General features: G+C 38.1%; 1 protein-coding gene across 4 annotated transcripts in view; it reads left to right on the forward strand.

The window, feature by feature from the left end:
• The window catches only part of LOC121637341 (chemokine-like protein TAFA-1), a 118,419-nt gene extending 106,789 nt beyond the window's left edge, over nucleotides 1–11,630 (forward strand). Inside the window, exons 4-6 of one of the 4 annotated variants that reach the window (XR_006009829.1) lie at nucleotides 4,818–4,942; nucleotides 6,099–6,190; nucleotides 10,422–11,630. Coding sequence is in view for 2 of the 4 variants with exons in the window: in XM_041981435.1 (XP_041837369.1) it covers nucleotides 4,818–5,068 (251 nt within the window). In the remaining 2 variants the exon portion in view is untranslated. Of the gene's footprint in view, nucleotides 1–4,817; nucleotides 6,191–6,475; nucleotides 7,265–10,421 lie in introns of those variants that run through there. The other 3 variants (XR_006009830.1, XM_041981436.1, XM_041981435.1) reach the window with 3 other exon arrangements.
• Nucleotides 11,631–23,163: the final 11,533 nt, after the last annotated feature.

A 23,163-nucleotide genomic window follows, 5' to 3' on the forward strand; every position in this document is an offset into this window, starting at 1 on the left:
GTTAAATTAATCCTAACATGCTGCTGTGATCAGCTCAGATTTACTCAGGTTCAGGTGATGCTCACCTCTTCTCGAAGAAATCAGGAAGCAGCTGCTTCTCCTCTCTTCATTTGATTTACCTCTCCTTTCTTTCTTGTCTTTGTTCGTAGCCTGATTTAACATTTTTTGGGGGTTAAACATGAATTTTTCTGCTTTCTTTCCTTATGACCGTCAGTCAGTCCGAACATAGGCTGAAGCTGAAGTGCAGGTGTGGATTAAATCATTTTGCACCGTTTTCAAAGGGCGAGGAGCAAACTGGAACTAACTGGATCTTGTGGTTTCATGGAACTGCTTTATTTGACTTTTTCTCATCACATCAATGTAAGTTCAATAATTGGCCGCCAAACTAGTTAATCATTCCCCCATACCAAGATTTAATGTGGGCATAGAGAAACTAATTTTATAATTTATATTGCATAGACATCGTTCTCATCTTAAAGCGATGGTAAAGATGGATGCTCACAGTGCAGAAGAATTTTTGTGATGTACCAAGATGGACAACATGGTATTCTGTGGGCTGTAAATTTATTCTTTATAATTTCAATATCAATATGCTTGGATGTTCACTTTCAATAAGTAAGTGAATGAGAGAGAAATCTCACAGCTTTTCCATAAATATGAAGCTAATGGCTCTTTAGTGAAAAATCTCTAGTATCAACATCGGGAAATAATGAACTTTGAGAAGGTACCAAGAGAAGAAGCAAACAAGTTTTCACAAACAGAAAGTAAAAGCAAAGTTTTCATGTCAGTTAAGTTGTTCTGGTTAAATAATATTACAACACCTTTACTCAAGCTTTTAAGACAGCTCTAACCAGGCAGCACAGACAGAACATCTGAGGGCGTCCTGGTATGGGGACAATAACAACAGGTTCTCTGAACCCTGTTTACAGTTGTCATCAGATTAGTGTCTGGGTGTTTTGGGGCGAGTTGAACACCTCAGACTGTTTTGTAATTTTCTTTACCAAGTAATTTATATGGCCCCACTGCTAGTAAGGAAGTAGATGTCAAAGTGATTGATATCTGCATTTTAACATGATAAGCAGTCATTTTAACTGTGTGTTTCAGGTTTATCCGTTTTATTATAAACAAAAAGTATTAAAAAGCTGCAGAGGTCAAACACTGCTGGCACCGTGGATGAGATTGACTAAAACAAGCCACAGAATCACTGGCCTAAACAAATGATAAAAATCAGTACTAAAGAGTGCTGTGGAAACACCACTGGGTAATCTTGCTCTTCACCAAACATAAACACTACATAGAATATACATTTAATTTTAATTATAATAAACATGCATTTGATTAAAAAAAAAAATCCATCAAAAACATCCCAGGCCCATTTTTTCCGCCTGTATTTTTGTGAAGTATCATTTTAACCTTTTGCCTCATTTTTTTTGCTCTCTCCTAAATTCTTTCTGTCTACATTTGAAGGAACTGATTTTGTTTTGCAGGAGCTGCTCTGCAATTTTTTAATTGCAAGTGAAGTCAGCATTTGCATTGTTGGATAAAAAACCTCCACAGATGACGGTTTAATGAAAAATAAGTTCTTGGTTCTCCGTCAGACTGTGGTGCTAAAAGAAGGGTATACGCAGCACAGGCTGGCAGCAACACAGCACATCATTATCACTCAGCAGAACTGATTAAACAACTTCACAAGTCTAGTTATAATTTGGAGCTTAATGAGGACTTCCTGGGTTGTTATGGTGTCACTTAAAACACAGCTCAATGCAAACATAATTAAAATGTGAATTGTAAAATAAGGCTAAGGCTGAGGACACTGCGACAAAAAGCAAGACGGTGAGAGCGGACTCGATGATGGACCAGCATGGAATCTGTGGTAAGGGTAAAAAGCCATAAGGGAAACCAAGAGGCGAGTTTCACAGCTGGCTAGTAGATGCTCAAATTGTGGCATTCAGTATCCTTGGGGCTCATGGAGAGTAATGTGAGATGACGAAATACTGCAGGTTTACTGAGCTGCCAAGGGTGAAACTGCAGTCTAGTAACAGATCATTGTGTTCATTCAGACCGAAACTTCTTCCTTAAAGTTGCTCATGCTCACAATGTATTGGTGGTTTGGTCTGTAACCTTGGCAACAGATGCTGAGGGGTAAAAGAAATACTTTTTCCAAATGGTTCAAACATAGGTTTGGAAAATAAAATGATATTGTAATCATTTAACGTGAGCCATTCATGCCATAATTTGACCTTCACATTTTCTTTTTGCCAGTCAGATGAAAGGAGAGATGCTCGCTGCAAATTTAAGCAGCAAGTTTAAGGAAACAAACAACACGCAGAAAAATCCGTTGGGAAACGAGATGAATTATAATCTGAAAAACTGCTTTGAACTCCTCACATTTGCTGTCAGAAAGCTCAAACGGATGAATGTGAAAAACAAAAACTTCTTCAAACATCATGGTTAATAAATGAATCTGACATTGACTTGTGGATTTGTGCAGTGATTTATTGCAGAAACAGGTTCCTACTGCAGTACGTTACCTAAAGTGATTTATACCACGGTTGCTCAAGTTCAGTCCTGCAGAGTAACTGTCCTGCATTTTTAGATGCATCCCTTCCCCAACACACCTGAATTAGAGACAGAAGCCCCGAAGCCTGCGATGAGCAAAGTGGGCATGTCCAAATAAAGCCTGCATCGATGCCCATGTTGTTTTCTGAATATCACATGACCAGAGCCAAACAAGGCCTTCTTTCTCTGAAATCACATGACTGCCTCATTGAGGGATTTGAGTCCCTGAAAATGCTGCAGGAAACACAGGAAGTGTTCTGCGTGATCTGAGGTGATGCTGAGGATCAACGTGCAGCAGACTGACTGACAGCGCTGCCTTAGAAGGGGAGCCACCTAAAAGCAAAGGACACAAGTAGTTTGGGAGCATTTTGAATTTTTTATCCCCAGAACTAAATACAGAGGCTTAAAATGAAACTTTATTAATATAGTTGATTTATATTTATATATCAGGATTGATAAATTGATACTTTATTAATGTACCATTTACTCTATTTAATCAATATAAACTATACTTAATATGGAGATTCTGACATAACACATGTGTCATTATGCTGACAGACACAATGGTATGTAGCCCACATGTAAAAGATCACATGACAACTCAAACATAGGCTAAGCATGGCTTCTGTTGATGGGCGGTATTTCTGGATCAGACTGCCATGATAGGGGTGGGGCTGTCTAGGGTACCCTTGGCAGTGTGGCATTCACCCCCAGCTTAATGAACCTGCTTTGAATGGGCTGACTTTATTATTATTATTTATTTATTTATTTATTTATTTATTTTTTCCATTTTAAGGCCTGAACATGATGTCCTTTATACCCATAATTTTCACTCATTTTCTTCAGTCATTTACTTTCTTGCTCCCGTTTTGTTTTTGTTTTTTTCTCTCCTGTTCCTGACACCCTATATTCATTTTTATTCATTTGTAAATTCACTTGTAAAAAAAATACTTTTAACCAGAAAATTTAACGTGGCACAGATGACATGACAAAGCAGGGGTCATGTTAGGTGGATGATAGAGTGGAACTTAGATAAATAGTTGGTAAGAACCAGGGTGTAGATGAAAAATCTGGTGATGATACGATATCATATTGATTCAGTGGATAATGATTCAGTGTTTGCTGATACCATAAATACTCCCACAATATGATTTGGATTAAATTCAGGACACAACAAAAAATATAAAATTATTTTTCATTTAAGTGAAAAATAATTTGGTGCTTTAACAAAAAACAAACTGCATTCTGTAGATTGAGCTTTAATTTTTTTACATAAGGTACAAGAAAACTAAATGAGTACATTTCAATTTGTAGATTAAAGTGTGATATAGTGTAAACCTTACTCCTATTTAGATTCTCATATTAAATATTTTTAAAACTTAGTTATAATAACCGGGGTAGTACAGTCTCGCTCCACACCTCTGGAAGTCTACATTTTCCCCATTAAAATAAAATAAGATTTTTATGCTGTAGAATAACGCAAATAGAAAGAATTCAACATGTGTCTTAGAAATGATCACTCTGTCTATGTTTGATCTACGTTTTCAGTTTGGATCAATGCTACTGGACCATTGATCATTGAATCTCTAGTAAAAACCACATAGATGTCACCATTTATGATTTAATAAACAAAGAAAAATTAGCAGTGGCTAAAAAAATCTAACCTACAAAATAAACCACTGAATCTGTATAACAGTGTTTAGTTGGACGAGCCAATTAGAAGAACATGAATGATGAACAAAAAATATAACAACATTTGTTAACATTTATCTTCCAAGACTTCAACCAAAGTTTTAGATTTTTTGTAAAACACATACACACACGTGAAGATGCACACCCAGTGACTCTAATAATGCGAGAAAAGAGGGAGGAAGGGCATTCTTGATGAAAAGATGAGAACATATTTGTTTTTGTCAAATAGCTGGAGGAAGAATACAGTGGATGTTAATGAGAGGCAATTAGTTTTGATTAAAAATTAGATTGCTCCCTTACATGCAATGTAGCTATATTAAAACAAAACAATGATTAATGTCTCTTGGTTTAAGACATTATTGTCAACAGCAAAAGTGCTCATGCAGCTCGGATACAACTGCTCCGAGGGCCAAAGAGGAAGAGAAATATTCAGTTAGAGACACGGCTGGGTGTTTTCCAGAGATTTATATAATGTAGAGTGGATGTTTGCACTGTTACACAAGTAGCAAGGTTTCCATGTAATACACTAACCATCTTTACTGTGGATCTGTGCTCGCCTTCCATAGCATCCATTGTAATTGGGAAATGGTGGTGTGAGATGGAACCATGTCTGGAGGGAGAGGAATGTAAGACTCTGCCTGACAACTCTGGATGGATGTGCTCCTCTGGGAACAAAATCAAAACTACAAGGGTGAGAGTTCACACACTTCCCTGCAAACGTACACATCTACACACACATATCTACCCTCACAATAAACACATTTGCTTGTGCATAATATACTTGCTTGTTCTGTATGTGCTGGTTGCAAACTTTTAACCCCAACATGCATACTTACACAAACATTCCCACAATTAGTAGAACACACTAGCACCATTTTCACACAGTACATACATATTTTAAAAAGACATTCCTAGAAAAAACAAAAAGCTGTATTTGAACAACTGAATGCAAAAAAAATTTGACAACACTCCTGTGTAAAAGGGATATGTATAAGGCACACTGTTTACAGTTTAATAGGAAGGTGCATCTATGCCTTTTGTTTAACAAGGTAGATTCTGTTTGGTGTGAGCAACCTGTCTAAGGGACCATGGCAGTAAAAATAAATATAAATTAGATGGTAAACAAACAGGTGGTCTCTGCCTCAGGCCACATTCTTCTCAGAGATAAAGTTAACAGCCAGTCTGCTTCTCCACTGTCTTCCCACTCTCCAGACCAACTCTGCATGCAAAAATAATGAAAGGAGTTAAGTCTTGGAAGCCAGCAGTCCAGCACTCTGTGACAGGTTTATCACCTGATTTGTATTCACTTAACTGACCCCCTCCCTCCCTTCTAGTGCTTGGAGACAATGACTTTGAATAAAAGCAGAGACTAATGGGATAGTAGGGAAACAGGGTACAGCTTGAGAAGGTTAGACCACATGGGGCTTCCCAAGGTTGATCTATAGATTTATACGCCAGCAGATAAACGTAAAGCTTTCACTGGGGCCCTCACAGCTACCACTGGCTTAAAAATCTCAGAACGAAGTTGATCGAACGGGGTCTTGTCAGCCTGTCAAAGGTAAGCCGCAGCTTTTAGTTCACTCAAAAGAATGCATCTCTAATTTTTAGTTCAGTCCTTTGCACAATTTGAAATAAGTAATGATTGTCTTTTCCAGTCAAGACCTTGTTCTATATTTTTGAGATACATCATTTAGAGATGTAAAATTCTGCACATAAAAGAAGAAAAAGCAACACAGTAAAATAGCTTTAATCTAAAATCTTAAAAGAAGAGGGCCAGAAGGTTAGGCCTGAGGCTGCTTTTCTACCCAATACACACGTGTCCTTTTTTCTTGACCCTCTCTTTGCAGAACACCCAGCCATACTCCCCTTTTTAGCTTCCGGAAGCAAAATGCAGAGGATGCGTCAACAGAATTTGAGCTGCATTCTTGCTTCTGTAAAGGTTAGTCTTTTTCTTAAGCTGTTCTTTCTTTTTGTTTCTCCGTCTCTCTCCCATCACTGTATGCGTTTGAATGTCAGGCGTTAGGAGTGGGACCAACTCATGTTCAATGACTTCCCATTAACCCAAACACTCGGTGCGAAATAATCAAGTGTGTGTTTACATGCTGTGCATGATTAGGCAGGCGTGACACAAATACTGATCGCACCACCACCCACTGTAAATATTTATCATCCAGCACAGGCGGTGCACGCATAAATTATTAGTAAGTTCCTGCATTTTTCACAGGAATGGTGACGCATACATCGCTAAATGTACAGCATCCTGATGGTGAAACCTGGAGATGCAGCATATTGTTGCAGCACATTCACGGAGTGCAGTGGAAACACACATGGAGCCAGAACCCTTTGCAGAGCCCTGCTGTCTGTGATCGCTGTGTAATGGCAGGATCAGCCTCTTTTCCTTTCATTGCTTTCTTTGTTCTATTTCCTGTTTTTGCTATCGGCTGTGTGTAGGTTTGATTACAGAGCCTTGCACTGGTCTGCCAATCCCATTAGGGACTAATCTGTGACATGCTACTTGCTCTCTGTGTGTGTGTGTGCTCCTAGAAGTGTATGCATGCATTTGTTTTATGTGTTTGTTATGTGTCTGTGTTTGAGCGGGTACACAAGTGAGCTTGCCGAGCAGGCCCTTTTCCCTACCGTTGTGTGGCGTCTTATCAGAGGCCACTTGATATCCTTATCCCCCCTCTGAGGGTCTTGTCAAAGAGCTATCAGCACACAGCATAGCCCAAAGGCTACATGAAAGGCCTTTTATCCTTCGTTCTGCTCTGTTTTTAATCAGCATTTTTCATTCACCTGCCTCTCAGGCCAAATTGCCACATTTGTATGTGTTCCATCCCTGACAACAAGAACTCACAACATAGCTTTATTTACTTTTCTTTCTTTTTTTCTTTTAATTTTCAGCAATTTCATTTCAGCTGAAGGTTTTTATTTTGCTCTCGCCCACCATCCATTTCTGCTCCCTTCAAACAATTATACACCTCAAGAAAGACAGGCAAAATGAGAAGAGCTGGAATAAAAACATCTTTTCTTTTATTCACTCTTTACTCTTTTATTTTTAACAAAGTGAAATAAAAGAATTACGGTCATTTGGAAACCTCAGTTTTTGTGTAAGAATAAATAGAAATATTTTGTAAGCATGAAGAAAGAAATTTAATACAGCTGTCATCAGGAGCTTTAATGTCTTTTTTAACCACATTCATATTACAGCATAACCACTCATTCATGTCCAACAGCTGATTTTTCTGCACATAAGTACAGAAAATTCACTCAGGTGTGACTGTTAAGGTCAGTGACTGCACAGCATCAAGTTTAAGTAAATCGATCCTTATTGAGCACCATCTTTTATTCCCCAGCTGTAGTCTGACATGATTTTCTTGTCTTTAAGACAGCTACATGTCCCTTTATTAAATAGAGTAGATTATACTTTTTCAAGCAAAGTAACACACCTTGACAGGAAGGAGACAGTCTGAGAGCAAAAGTAACCTGTCAGCATATGCATCACCATCCTTTTTTTTTATTTATTTTTTTTTCATCCTGTAGTTAATCAGAATTAACTCCAAACCACCATGTTGGCTCAATTCCTCCAGGAATGATCTGTTCCACCTCTGTGCTTGATTATGCTTCTTCTTCTCCTCCAGGCCTGTAAAATGTCATCAGGACTACAAACAGAAAATTATGCACTAATTATAGTTGTCTAAGATTATTAAATAAATTTTCTTTAAAGTATAAGATTCTATAGATGCAGTGCAGACTGCCTAATGTGCACCGTTTTTTTTTTTTTTGTTTTGTTTTTTTTTCCTTGTGACATATTTATACAGGTTTTGAGTGATGGAGTTCATTCCAGGTGCTACAGCGTAATTTATATACATTTTCCTTTCTTTCTTTTCATTGTCAGTGTCATATTAAATGGATCTTGATATATTTTGTTGTCTGGAGTCTTCTGTTTTAAGAGGGTTTACTTTAGTGCTGCTATTGAAAAGGATTCTGAGCTGATTAATTTGTTCAACACTAAACAAGTGAGGGGGCAGAGAATAGGCTATGTTTGCACTAAATTCTTTTACTAAGGTAATTGTCCTTGGACCCTACTAACTTAAGTTTGGGTAAATCACAGTTTAATGCAGTCAGCAAATTAGAATGCAGACAGCTAATTTGCCACCAAAGTGGGGACAGGCAGAAAATCCTTGAGCAAGCTACTGCTACTTGCTGCATTGAAAAAGAACTGTTGGAGTTACTGAGACACTGTTAGTCACACTTACACATGCATGTGGGTTGAAACGATGACATTTCCATAAAACCCCTCTTCTCTTCCTAACAAACCTCTGGGGGTCTGAGAAAGAGCACGGCCCTCTATAGCGTAACCTGTTACTGCTCTTTTCTCCTGGCAGAGGTAATTTTGATGCGTTGGCAGACAGCACAGATGATACAGATGCAAATGTTGGACGGATGAGCCAAGAGGATTACTGTGTTTAAGGAACATGGTGGGAAAATAGAGCATCTTTTCAAAGAGAATTGCTGAAGAAGAAATGTTCATCCCAAACAGCTATTTAAAGCAGCTGTGGGCAACTTCTTTAATAGCCATGACGAACACATCAGTACAGCCGTTTCCCCTAACATGTTAAAAACATAACATATATGTGCTATCATGCACATTAGTAGTAGGAAAAGCAAAAAACATGTTAAATATATCAGGATAAACAGAAACAATAATGATCAACTGTGTCAAATTTTCATGCGGTATTAACATTGGTGCTTGGTTCTTCATGTTTCCTCATGTTACACCTGGTTTTAAAAAGGAAAAATCGCACTTCCATGCAAATGCAGTTGTTTTGCATTTCTACCTTTAATTAACATAAATCTCCCTTATCCGAAGAGAACAAGTTATATTAATACATAATGCATATTAATACCAGGTGTAAATGGTGTCAGGAGGGGATGTTGCAGATGACTTGAAATGACAACAAAGGTGTGTTTTCTGAATCCATTATTCAACTAAATTAGCCGTCAAAGATTGTAGCTTTACACAAACCAACTGTGCTTGAGCCACTAAATAATCTGCTTACTAAAAATGAACAAACTCAATGTGAACCCGCTTTATTATCTTCACTCTTAAAAATGTGTGAAAACTGGTGAGAAACATCAGCTCAGTGTTTTCTAAAAGATAAAAAGACAGAGCGAGGGAGACAGTTGTTTTTCCTAAATCAAATAATCTCCAGCTTCTCGCATTGTTCTGTGAAGTATAATCTTGAAATGACACTCGTGGTAAAACAGAACACTCTGCACTTGGAAGGTATTGTCAATAAAATCATTTAGCTTGCTCAGGTTTATGTTCAACATGCACAACACCTTCCACAATCAAATCCGCACACCTGGCTACCACCTGCCAAGCCTGCTGGAAATGTCATGACTGTATTTCTTTGATGAACAGGATTATGGGATTTCAGATTAGTTGCACAATATGCAATGCACTTTACAATCTTAATGAAGTGAAATAATTGGAAAATGGGCTCGAATTTATCATAGTTTTTGTGTACAAACAGCTTTACAAAAAAGGGGGGGCAATAAGACATTAAACAGCTTTAAACTGTGGACACAGTTTTCATTGAGCAAGGTGCAGAAAAGTTTTAACAGCAGTCTCAAGGCTGCGTTCAGGTCTGCAACTGAGACTGAGGTACAGCTCAAACGCCACAGTGGGGGCCCCAATTTAGCTAATTCTGAGTAATTTTATCCAGAAAGAGGAAAATCTATGACGGTGATTGGCTGGCTTGGTATTATGGTCTACATGTGGTTGCAGGAAAGGTAGAAGTGAAGGCATGGTGTAGGAACAGTGCAAGAATGGGTATAAAATATTGGAAAATGTTCACTGAAGAAGGAGGCATACACAGCATGGAAACACACCCGGTTGTATCAGATGTAGCTTAATGTACCTTTAACACACCTCAATTTTTAGAATGGTTTCCCCTCATACAAGCTGTCTTTTTTTAGTAGCGCCGTGAACCCAGAGGTGAGACGGGGTTGTACGAAACTTTTGCAGTTTAAAAGAGTCCCTTTATTTTAGAAACATATGAACAAAGCAATTCTATGGGGTCCAATTCTCACACACTTGTATGCCTTTGTTCTGTCTAAGCGTATGTGTGTTTTCTCTCCTCTCCTTTTCCTCCTCTGTGTTGCAGATTCATCCCAGAACCTAACAGAGAGCTCCCATTGCAGGGCTGAGCGTCAGGCTCTTCCCATCGTGCACCTTTTCTCTTCCCATCGAATGGACTAAAACTATTACATCTACGGCTGCCGACTGGCTTACCTGAGACCACAGAAAGGATATCCACCCAGATAAAACAGCTTTGCTCACGTGGTGCCAAGGATTTGAAACCAGACTAATCCCCTGTTTGATCAATGAGCCCCATGTTGGTGACTCTCCTCCACACAGCTGTGGCCAGTTTCCGACCCACTCTCTTTCTGTTTCCCTCAGTCTGTCTTCTCCTCCAAAACTGAGACAGCTTAGCAGGGCTTATTTAGAGGTTGTTAAAACATTTGAAGACAATCTCTCCTGGGTTGCCTGTAGGTAAATCGGTTTAGGAGCTTACACAGACCTGAAAGTGGAATTCACAGAACTGAGGGCAAAAACAGAGAGAAATTACCCTCATATTCAGTTATTTCTGTGTGGAAGGCATTTGTATATGACTCCCAACATTGCTCTGACTACAAAGAGGACAGTTAGCTGGAAAACAATGGATTTTCAATAACTGTGACTATTAGCAGCCCACAGTGAGATAAAAAAGCGAGTTTTGGGCTTCACCTTCATCCTCCATAATAGACTTTGGGACTTTAATCTGTGGGCATGCCCAATGTAAATTCATGAGCACTACTTTTCTTTTTATGTAAGATCATTTGTATATATAAAACACATATATAAATACATAACAAACACTGTAAGATCCAAGAGGCTGAAAATATATTTACCATTCTATTAGGGGGTTAAATTCCATGGAGGAATACTGATTAGCTCCTGAACATAACCCAGTATACTGGAGTATACTGGACTTTTTTCTTTGAACAATGTTGTTGGTTGAGCCAGAAAATGCTTGCAGTTTCTGTAAAGATGACAAAACAATGTATAAAACTGACTCACAACACCAATCCCTACCACTCAGACACAGTAGGGACGTACAGCAGCTGCAGACTAACTCTGACCATGATCATGGGCTGTGGTCCTGGGCAAGAGTATTTTTCATGTAGATCTCCCTTTCACATAACAGAGAGAGAAGATTTATTCAAAATGAAAGTGAGAAAGTATTAGCCACAATGGAGAAACATAGTTATCCCCCAGTAGTTATAAGTACATTACAGGACAGCCTTATGAGAAATAAAAATTGTTTTCTATACTGCTACGTTGTCTCCCGTTCCTCCATATGGTGACGGATATTTTGAAAAATGTTCCTCTTATGACTATTTGATATGTTGTAATATGTGGGTGGAAGATCTTGTCAGAGTTTCATTTATATAATGTGTTAACATTGTGAACTGAGTTCTTGCTTGAGTAAACAAGCAATCAACAATGGCAGAAGAAGAGTATGAAAATGACTCACGGGCACACAAACACTCATACATGCAGTAAACAAACGAATCTGTGATGCTTCATTTCTACAATTCCCTCGGTGGCAGAGTGGATTTATCAAAACAGAACATTCAATTCATTCATGCAATTAGAATATAGATTTTCAATATCGGGGCAGGGAAAATTCCAGATGATGTTCAGTATCAACCTCCTCTCTCAGCTGATATTAGATTCGTCTCTTGTCCCAATGGACGCACCAGCGTACATTCATCATTTAGGAATGTGGCGAGCTTCATGGTGCGCGGTGCCTCGTTGAGCAGTCACGGAAGGTATGAAAACGACAGACGCATCAATCTCCCAGCGGTCTTGCCAGAATCATGAAGGAATATGCAAAGGGAAAGACAGCAAGAATGTGTTTTTTCCTCCTCAATGGGTTGTTTCCTTTCTTTGTTTTCTTATATCTAATACGATTCACTGTCCTGTTACTGAGCTTGTGATAAAGAACATGAGTCAGTGAAGGAGTTTGGTGTGTGTATGATAGCATCTCTAGGTGTTTTTATTTGTTGCTTTCGTGAAAATGTGTGTGCATTTCTTAATTAAACCATGCATTGGTGTGTATTTCTGGAGATGAAACCCAGAATCTGTGAAACAGATGTCCCACCAAGGCATACTGTGAAAATTATCCCCAAATTCAGTACTCATGGGAAATCAAGAAAATCCCTATTTTTGCAAGTTCTAAGTGGATTTTTGCTCAAGACACTTCAATATCAGAAATGATAGAGGTGCTTTTTCCTGTTCTCCTTTATGCACTTCTTAAAGTGGTTATTTCCAGTAGTGGTAGAGTCATGCTGTGGAGGGAGGTCCTGGTCCATTTTTGACAGAGGAAAAAACACAACTTGAATGAATAACAGAGGCCAGAGTCTCCTCCCTCTCTGCAGCAGTGCAATCTCAAAAACAAGACATCCATCAAGTCCTGCCGGCCTCCCACTGAGACAGGTAGACAGCTATGTCTGCATCTCACTGGACTGCTAATCAACATCTGACGGCAAGGACAAGCCTTTTCATACACTGAAGATGTGTGCTGACAAAATGTACATTGTTGTTTATGAAACTTGCATTTTTAACGTCCAAGGGTATCTCAAGTTAAAACTAAACTTGTGCTGTTCAGTTAAATACGTGGAGCTCTTGAATGGAGCCCCTGCTACACTTTGCCCACACTTCTGCCTTTGCACTTCATCACGTTCATATTCTTTTATCATTCTGAATAACAGCCTATAATTTGTGAAAAGGGCACACTTCTTACCTGTAGGAGCTTTGCAGGCTATTATTATAGTGATTATGGGCATGAGTCACTGCAGATATCAGCTTTGGAAATAATATCCACTGCAGCTGGGCAACCAAGCACTTTCAGAAATCATTAATGACATAAGACTTGGTTTCAGTTAGCTATGCTGGGACTTCGGGCATTACTACTATTTTCTATGAAAAGTAATGATACACTATCAGACAGTTTCATGTTGGGGTAGATTTAATCCTTTTAATCATTGCACACACAAAAAAGACATCATAACTAACACATTAACGAGGATGATCTAATTATTCTATCTGGAGAAGACAAAAATCCAAGTTGTCACAGTGGCCTGCAGCTACAATTGTGCTACACTTTGCAGGACCAAACAAAGTCAAAACAGCAAACAACATACTGTAAAGTGAAATGCACCAGTGCCCTGCTGCAAAGCCATTGTCTGTAACAAATGAGCACATACTCTGATGGGTGTGCAATACATCACTGTCCTAGTCCCATGACACTGTGCCATACCCGCAACCACCAATACACTTGTCAGCCAAATGACTTGCCAAGTCTATGATTGTCAGCAGCTGCCATAATGATAATTTATTTCTCTGCTGCTTTACAGTTCTTCACCTTATTTCCCCTCCTGTTTTAACCCAAAACCTGGCAACTTGAAATCCATCATGTTCTACATGAATGGCCAAGTGTCGAGCATGACATGCTGTGTCCCACAAGGGGCTCTGGTGTCGTCACAGACCAGCCTTCCTGGGAGATTTCATAGTTCAGACTTTCCCATTAAACAGAGCGCATTTTTCATAGGAGTGACTCCACACAGTCGAAGGGTTGTCAAATCAAGGTTTCTCAATTTTTTTGCAACCTGAGACTAAAGGACCTAGAGTTGGCTTTGAAAAATGAGACGGATCAGGCAGAGTGAAGAGAAAATGCATTGTTCCAAGCTGAAAAGTATTAATTCTAGATGTAATTTAATAAAATCATATGAGTTAAATCTGGTCTGTACATTCACATCATAAAGACTTTTCTAGTGAATAAGAAACAAACAAAAAAGAAATGTCCACTTCATGGAAGCACATCTAATGCATGTCAGAACAGGACCAGACCTGTTCAGTTTTACCTCTCTTATGTGAAAACCAAGGTGTGTGTATTGAGATACAATCACCCTAAACACCATTGTGCAATGCAGTTCAGGACAATAAAATACAATGATATTCCTGTGTTGCCCTACATTACATCATAGAAGCCCATTTTGAAAAAAAAAAAACGGAAAAGAAGTATAAAAAAAACACTTTGCTCATTTTGTTATACTAGAAAATGTTTCATTTCGACATATATATTACTTATGATAACTCTAAAAATATTGTATCTTGGAAGTTTGAACAGAGGTCAGATGCAATTTCATGTTGTTTTTCTAAGTTTTTGTGGAGAGTTCACACTAGTGACCTGGCCTTCCGGCTCTATGCCAAAGTCCTGTGTTGTCGGTTCAGACCTGCCCACTCACACAGAATGCTGCAGTAAACTTATATTAAGTTTAAATGATGGAAGGAAAAACTTGAGCAATGCCTTGCCTACACACCGCAAAAATAAGCCATGTCAACTGTGGTTCATATAATTTATCTCTCTGGATGTCTGCAGCATTGAACAAATGTATTTTTACTTTTATTTACACCTTATTTTTAGATGGATCTCAAAATATTCAATTATCTCAAACTCTCCCTTGCAAGAGTTTTTGTTTTCTTTTTGCTTACCAGGTTGTTTTCACACCATAGTAGTTCCCAGATTTCCTTATGTGGTGAAATTCTTCACCCCAGCAAGAACAAGCACCTTGTGATCATTTTTACAGCCAATAGTTTTTCACCACAAGGAGTGAAAGTGAAAAGTGAAATTCTACTTCTCAGAACATGGCACTTTGTTTTGGTACCCTTTTCAGCTTCTCCAAAGACCCAATGGATGCAAGTTTTTTTGTTTGATTTTTATGCAACAGAGTTGTGAAAATTGTGATTTGTTTGCTAGACCTCACAAAAGTTTTATGTACAAGCTCAGAGTGGCACTGGCCAAGAGTCTAAAGCTAAAACGCAAAAATGTTATCAAGTTTGAAGATCAGTAAGTGAAGCTGTTTCCGATGTCTGAGTCAGGTTGGCATTGGTACTGTGAACTCATTTTATAACAAACATCATGCAATCCAAAGGCTTCTAATGGATTTAAACCTTTTTTTTTTTTTTTTTTTTTTTTCTTCAAGTGAAGTTCTGTGTGGAAAAATTCGATTTTAAAGAAAATTAAAACTGAGAAAAAGAAAATGTCGCCCACATATAGAAACAACAAAGGTAAATTACAATGTTGTAGGTTCTAGTAGGTGTTTTTGTTAGATACTATAACAGCTATACGCTGAGTGGAAAGGCAGCTAAGGAGGTTAGCAGTATTGTGTTACTATATTCATTCACTGGCAGCCACTATATAAATATCCAGTTGTTGTTTCCACAACCACTCAAAACATGGAGTTAGCTATACAAGCAAGTATGTATTAAAAAGAAATGATAATAATCTTTACACACTGAGCACAAAGAAAAGTAATTAGCAACTTGGCCTTGGATGACATTATCATCTTTCTAGAGCTGGGAAGCAGATTATTTTTTTTTTTGCCTCAATTAACTTTCTTTTCCAAACTTCCCAGATCTTTGCCTATTAAAATGGGTAAAATCTTTGTACATAATGTGGAACTGAAAGACAGCATTCGGTAATCCATCAACAACTGAAAGACGGCGAAAATGTTTAGCTGCATCCTGTTGTAATCTTTGTTGTGGTGGTTCTTCATGCTGCTCACCTTCATATTCTGGATCTCATTCTTGTTCAAATATGTATGACTTTAACCCAGGCCTTGAGGGCCAGGGAAAAACAAAGCCACATCATGCAGTATTTACAGGATGCTACATTTACATTTAGTCATTACAGAATCTTTCAGCCAAAGCAACATATAAATGAGTAATTATATTCAAGCCATAATACAGTGAGAAACCTTTCCTTTGCATTGAAGTTGCAAATTTTATTAAACCTATTTGCATGACAGTGCAAATAGAGCAGATACAGATGTGCAAAATAAGTGTAAGTTAGGCATATTAGAGTGTTAATTTGACAGCTGTTCTCAGAAGAAACAAGTCTTCAAGAGATTTTAGATGGTAGAGGGATGCCCCTGCTCTTACAGCTTTGTGGAAGATGACAGACTAGATAACTTTCCCGAAAGAAACGCATTGGCCAGAAGAAGCATATGCCTGGATGACTGAGTTCAGATAGTAGGATATAGACACTGCAGTCACTCTGTTGGCAAGCATTTAATTTGTTTTGTGCAGCCATGGGTAGCCAAGGCAGTTCAGTGAGTAATAAAGTGACCTTTGTGTTTTTTAGTTGATCAAATGCCAGAGTGTTTCATTCTGAATTATCATGAGGGTTTTTAAAAGGGTTGCTTAAGTGTAGAACGTGGTGGTAGTCGAGTCAGATACAGCCTGATTTTTCTTATGTGGCAATGTGCAAAGCAACATGAGAGAGAATCAGATGTTACATGGTCAGAGAAAGACCATCAGACCATCAGTCATCACACCCAGGAATTTTGCAACCATTTCTGGAACCATAGTAGAGCTAGTTGTTATACTGGTATTGGGTTGTGAAGGTCTTGCAGAGGTTTAGCTGTAAGTGGTATTCCTTCATCAATGGATGAGTCCAAAAGAAAAGCTGACATTCATGATAAAACTGTGGGGTTATCTGGAAAAGATGGTAGGTGCAGGTGGGCATCAGGTGCAAAGCAATGACATTAGAAGCACACTACTACCCTCATGTATACTTCATAATATACTAGTTTAATATCACAAAGATATTATAGAAATACTTAAAATAAGAATGACATGATCAGTAATAGGAACAATACTAATCTATTCAAAAACAGTAAAGAGCATGCATGTAATGATAATAATAATTATAAGTATCATAAGAAAAATAATAAAAAATAACCAATGAAAATCACTACCTTTCATTTTTATACTTCTGGATGACCATTTTCTTCTATGATGATTTATATAAGTGTATATTTGGACATTGTCTGTGTTTGTTCCCCAGTTTATTCCACACTTTATCTCCACATACAGACATGCAAAACTTTTCCCTGTGGTTCTCATCAAGTGCACTTTGAATTTTGCATTCCCCCCTAAATGATGCTTTATGATCGAGATGTTTTTTGCTTGGGCTTCCAACTCAGCTTATCATCTAGTATCACACCCAGGACTTTCATTTCCTTTACTAGTTTACTAATTATATTATATTTTTATATATACATTACATGTACATTATGTATACAATAGCTTTATTTTAAAAATATTAAATCCTGAGTTTTGTTGTTCAGTAAAAATTTAAAACTATCCACTGATTTTTAAAAATGTTTTTAATTATTTATAGTATTAATGACTTCACTATAATAATTTCCAGAATAAAATATATTAGTATCATCATCAAATAATATTTATTTTAGTAATTTAGAGTTTTGAAATATGTAATTTCTGTATATGTTAAATAATTTAGGACCTAATACTTACCACTGGGGGACCCTACAAGCAATCTTCATACATTCACACACGTATTCAGCCATTTCTTAAAACTGTTGTCTCTCAGATAACTGGTTATCCAGCCCAGTGCCGCTACCATGATACCGAACAGCCCCAGTTGTTAATGATTTATTGCATCAAATGCTTTTTTAAAATCTAAAACTACACCAACTGTGTGTTTTCCTTCATCTAATGCATTTATTATTACCTCTGTTGCTTCCATTTTTGCAAGTGATGTACTCTCTACTCTGAATCCGTACTGAGTCTGGCTTAGTATTTCTTTTTTTTTTTTTTTGCTAAGAACACACATTTTGCATTCACAAGCTAAATGACGAGACTCTCTGTGGAGTCTTTAGTCTGGGTTAGTGGTAAAGATGATTGTTTAATAAGTTCAGGATGGAACTGCTTTTCTAAATCTCACACCCCACCACTGAGTTGCCTCTGTCTGTGGTATGCAAATGATAGCTCCAAGGGCAAATGGAAGGACACAGTCTTTAGACTGAGAGGAGACATCGCCAGCCTGGAGGGCAAAGAGTGCCTCATTTAGATTCAACCCACTCATTTCTCGTTACGTGAAATCTAAGTGCCATGCTTGCCGTCCATACAGTGTGAAGAACACAAGCCAGCAAATCCTGGAAGAGACTATTTCATCTGAGCTGTAGTCATTTTGCAGTTTGTGTTGATGCTAAACCAGAGTTTTATGTGAATTATCATAAAGTCCTGTCTGGGCCTGTAAAAGCATATTACTCAAAGCAGTGTATGCTGTTTTGCAAATCACCATAAGCCCCCTACAAACATAAAACTTACAAGCATACATAAGACAGAATGCATTTCTCTCTCAAATAAGCCAGTATAGCAAACCTTGCTGCTAGACTGGAATGTTAACATGAGCATGGTCCAGGAATCAATTTAGATGTTATTCCCATGACAGTGCCTGACTATGACTGTCCAGGGTATTTTCTATTTCGTTTTACCTTCACCACCTTGTTTTTCCTCCAAGCTATCAACCCAAATAGAATGGTGTCTGCGTCTCAAGGCGATGAACATTGATCCACATTGGGAGTGAGATAAGCCATCAGCACAATGTTTTTTATTTGTCAGGCCCCATTGATGAGTGCCAGATCATACAAATCAGCATGCTATAGCACATACTTTACACACCTCCCTCCCTCTTTTTCTACAGTATAAAATTATATTATTTTATACATATGAACATTAAGTTTACATTAACAGATATAAAGAGAACTAAATCAGATCTGGTACCATACAGTGCTGTAGACAAGAATTTCATGTTTTCTAAACACTACATGACAACAGCAGAAAATCAAGCAGACAGATTTTAAGTGTAACTAACCCTCTACTTTTTTGTGTAATTCCACCTACTGCTGAATTTGAAAAATGCCTGAAACTGCAAGGGTTTGAGTGGGAGGTGTGGGGTGATCAGGGGGTAGAGAGTGGGCGGGTCGGGTACACAGGCCACCAACGCCACAGAGCGGTCTTTGATGTGGAAGACTTTTCCCGTCCTGAATCTCCTCAGCTACACATGAACAAGCTGGCCTGTCAGCAGCTCCAGCAGCTCTGGAAAGCTGTAGAGACTCTGGTCAGGTTGTGGCAGCTGCAGGAAGTGCTGCTGGAAGTGATGCTGCTACGATTTATGCTGCTGTCTGTTGTTAGATGAGGATCAGCAGATAGAGAATAAAGTCAAATGTTACTTTTACACCCCTTAAAAGCGCAAATCTGTCCCACTGCAGGAATATTTAATCAGAAACTCTGTGAAAGAATTGAAGTCTGAAACTAGCAGATCTACACCAGATAAGTTCACATCCCTTCATATGCGTTGGTGGGTGTGGTTTCCTTTGCGTGCAAGACGAGGACCCATCTGTTTCCATCTTGAAGGATGGGCTGTGGGCTTTGAAAAATTTTCTTGTGACATTGATAACCTCTCTATGTCATGAAAAACATAACCTGGTTTTACCTTGTAAATGCATTATGAGCCATTTTTTACCCACAAAATCCCATATTTTAAAATAAAATAACAAAATACTAATTTCATCAACAGTATATATAGTTTTCATCACAATTAAGTCATTCAGCTCAACAAACGCATTTTTGGGTGCACGACCCCTTTAAAATGGCCACAATACCTAAAAATTTACCAAATCAAATAAAATTTTATTTATATAGCACTTTTCATACCAAAGAGCAGCATAAATATTTTACATTTACAAGTATATAATCAAACTAAATTCAAAACACACACTTAATCATATATTATGTCTCATGCACTCATACAAATAAAGCACACAAAAGCTCCTCATCATGTGTTTATCAAAAGCTCTCTTACTGACATCGGTCAGTAAGAGCCTCTGCTCTACTTGAATGCTGTGAAACAGCTCTGGCTAACATATACTTTCCACTATGTGACGTTACAACTAGTTTCCAGCTACCAGTTTAGTAAACAAATAATAACTGGAGTTTAGTGAGGTTTTCTATTAGTGTTCACAACACAACACTCAAATCAAGACCATGTCCACACAGCTCATCTCTGTGTGGACATGGTCTTGAACATTTGGATGTTTTATTCACATGAAACCAGAGCTTTTAGAGCCTGAAAACACCAACTTTTGAAACCAGGCGAACAAAGAAAGTAAATATCCTTAGTCAAAAATTAAAAGTAGGCCACACTTTGTACACCTAGTCAGTTTTTGTGCTTTTACTGTGTGGTTTGGTGAGATGAGTGAGCTAGTGGAACTATGGTAGTGGAGCTAGCCAGGTAACCTTAATTTTTCCTGCACTGTTTGATTAATGATACTTGTCTGAGAAACATCACAGTGCAGACGATTTTTTTACTATTAAAAATAGAAACATAAAGCTAGAGATATAAAGATAGCTACATTGATTTAGGTTTTATCAATGGACAGGACTCAGAATGCGTCACTTGTGGTGAGAAGCTTTAAAAGGGTCCACAGCTTTTTGGTAGTTTCATGAAAGGGTTACTACAGGAAAATAGGTTGTGAACCATTAGAATAGAGTGTGAAAAACAGACGAGAACTGATAAAAGTTTAGCAGCTAGCAGCAACTCATGCTAAACAAGCAAGGAAGTGGCAAAAAGGAGGTCAAGAGGGATCACAGGTTTCTATGAGAGTAAAATATCCCACACATGAGGAAATAAATATACTAAATATTCTGCAATATCTGTCAAACAACTATATGAGCAAGTACTTTCGTCAGGCTGTACCAGCGGAAAGGTGGACACAAACGCAGGTAACTGTGTAAACGTTTTGGAGAAAACCAGCACAGACTTGAAGAGACGAACAAGACTACAAAATGAATCTGTAAGAACTGTGGGTACAAGTAGAGGGGTGGACAGGTTTACCTCGTGAGGTTGATGATGATGAATGATGATGAGACACAGGTGTAGTCCATGATGGCAGGAGCAGAGGAATCCTGGGTAATGTAGTGCCGAAACCAGTGATCAGTAGGCTGGTGATGCTAAGCGCACCAGAGGAGGAGCAGGCATGACAACCTTTTCCAAGGGTTCACAAATTTACACTTAATGACCTTAAAAATAACTGAATCCATATCATAATTTACATTGTGGTCAACTAGACCATGACAATAAAAAATATAAACATGATACACCCAACTGATTATAAATACTGACAACAGCGACATTTTTTATTGACCTCCATCAGTCTGACAATAAAAGAGAAACTCTGGCCTAGTACGTATTTTCACCAACTTTTAATGTCTTCACATTAGAGTTTTACTGATATTAAATATATTATAACAGCAACATCAATGTTTAACTGAAGCCAGATGAATGTAGTTGAATGTGTTTTATATGCAGCCGTTTTCAGTGTTGCATTGCTCAGTTGTGGAGACTCCAACAAGAAAGAGGCAATCATCTCCTGGTACTGCCTGCTGCTGGCCCATTTGTCCCCTGCCACTGCTCTCATTTCATGTTACGCTGGCAGTGAATTTTTTTACCAAATGCTCACAGCAAAACTATTTAAACTCATTCCATATATGAACAGCTTGGTAAATTAATGCCTGGACTGTGTCACTGATTAAACAGCGCAGTCTTTCTCCTATGATTCATGGGTAGAGTGTGTTCACTCAGCCTCGTAATCTCTCTTTTTCATTTCAGCACCTCCAGAATTGCCTAATAAACACAAATAATGATAGTGGCAGCAAAGCCTGTGAGCCTATCCATGAACTTATCTCTAATGTGTTGGTCATTTAGCTTCTTCACAATTTTCACTGCCCAGAAGCTCATCTGTGGGCTGCAGCAGTTTTTGTGTTGTAAATAAAAGAACGAAAACACTACTTCCACCCAACTTTATTACATAAATCACACATGACTATATTTAATAAGAAACTATTTGAATACGCCTTGTTGCACAAATTATTTGCATAGCCAGGTTTAAAGAGTTGGGAGTCAAAGGGGGCATAATTTGATGGGACAATTCTAAAACCTAATACAAGATGTAATTAAGGAAATTAATAAGGTGTCAGCCCCCCTTTCTCTGGGTGCTCTGCATGATGATTAATCACAGCCTCAGCTAATTTGATTTGCGACAAGGAAAGGGATGACTTGGTAAGTCAGTTAGGAGAGCCCTAGTCAACAGCATATGACATTAATAAAACATGAACAGTGGGAGCTCAGAGAGGAACAAAAATCCACTTGTGATCCACATAAAGCAATCAAATTAAAGAAGACTTTGGATAGATAGCCTTGCAACAAACTCCCTGACAGGGGAGCAAGTGAAAATAAATCAAAGCTTCTGATGTTAAAGTATTGTTATCACTGAACTGTTTGACATGTTCATGAAAACAACAAGTTTGTTAAGTAAAATAATTTTTCATTCTTCTTTCTTAAGGAGAAGGCAAGCTGAATTTAACATTCATGAAATAATGTGAACGTTTGGGAAGTTAGGGACACATTTAAGCTGTAAAGTAGTAAAAGGTGAAGATAGGGCAGTAATCACGAGTCACCAATTGGATGAAAATTGGAAACCTTTGTTCAAACTCATGCAGAGCGTGCACCATGGCTCGAAGTTCACAAATCATCAAGCATAGACAAGCCCCTGGTTATGATTTTCACATCCTGAATGTACATGTACCGTCTTAAAGAGGGAAAGAGCCATTTAAGTCATTTAAAAACAGGTTTGTACATGTGCAAATTGCCACAAATATCACGTAACTGGTAAATCACGCTGGGAGTTGGGTAGAAATTGTGGATTATACAGACATTGTATGAGAGAATCCAACCACCCAAAACAGAGTTTGGGCAGAGCATAAAACCAGGTTAAGTTTCTAAAAGCAAGGTTCCCCCTGTCTGTTATTATTATGCTAGCATTGTGTTTTGATTCACTTCACCTCCTGTTTTTTTCCAAGTGATGCTGGATGAAAAGCAGAGCCGAGGCAAGCAAACAGCATGCAATTTATTTCTCAAGTGCATTCTA

The sequence above is a fragment of the Melanotaenia boesemani genome, chromosome 3, assembly GCF_017639745.1.
Source record: "Melanotaenia boesemani isolate fMelBoe1 chromosome 3, fMelBoe1.pri, whole genome shotgun sequence".
Classification (NCBI taxonomy): domain Eukaryota; kingdom Metazoa; phylum Chordata; class Actinopteri; order Atheriniformes; family Melanotaeniidae; genus Melanotaenia; species Melanotaenia boesemani.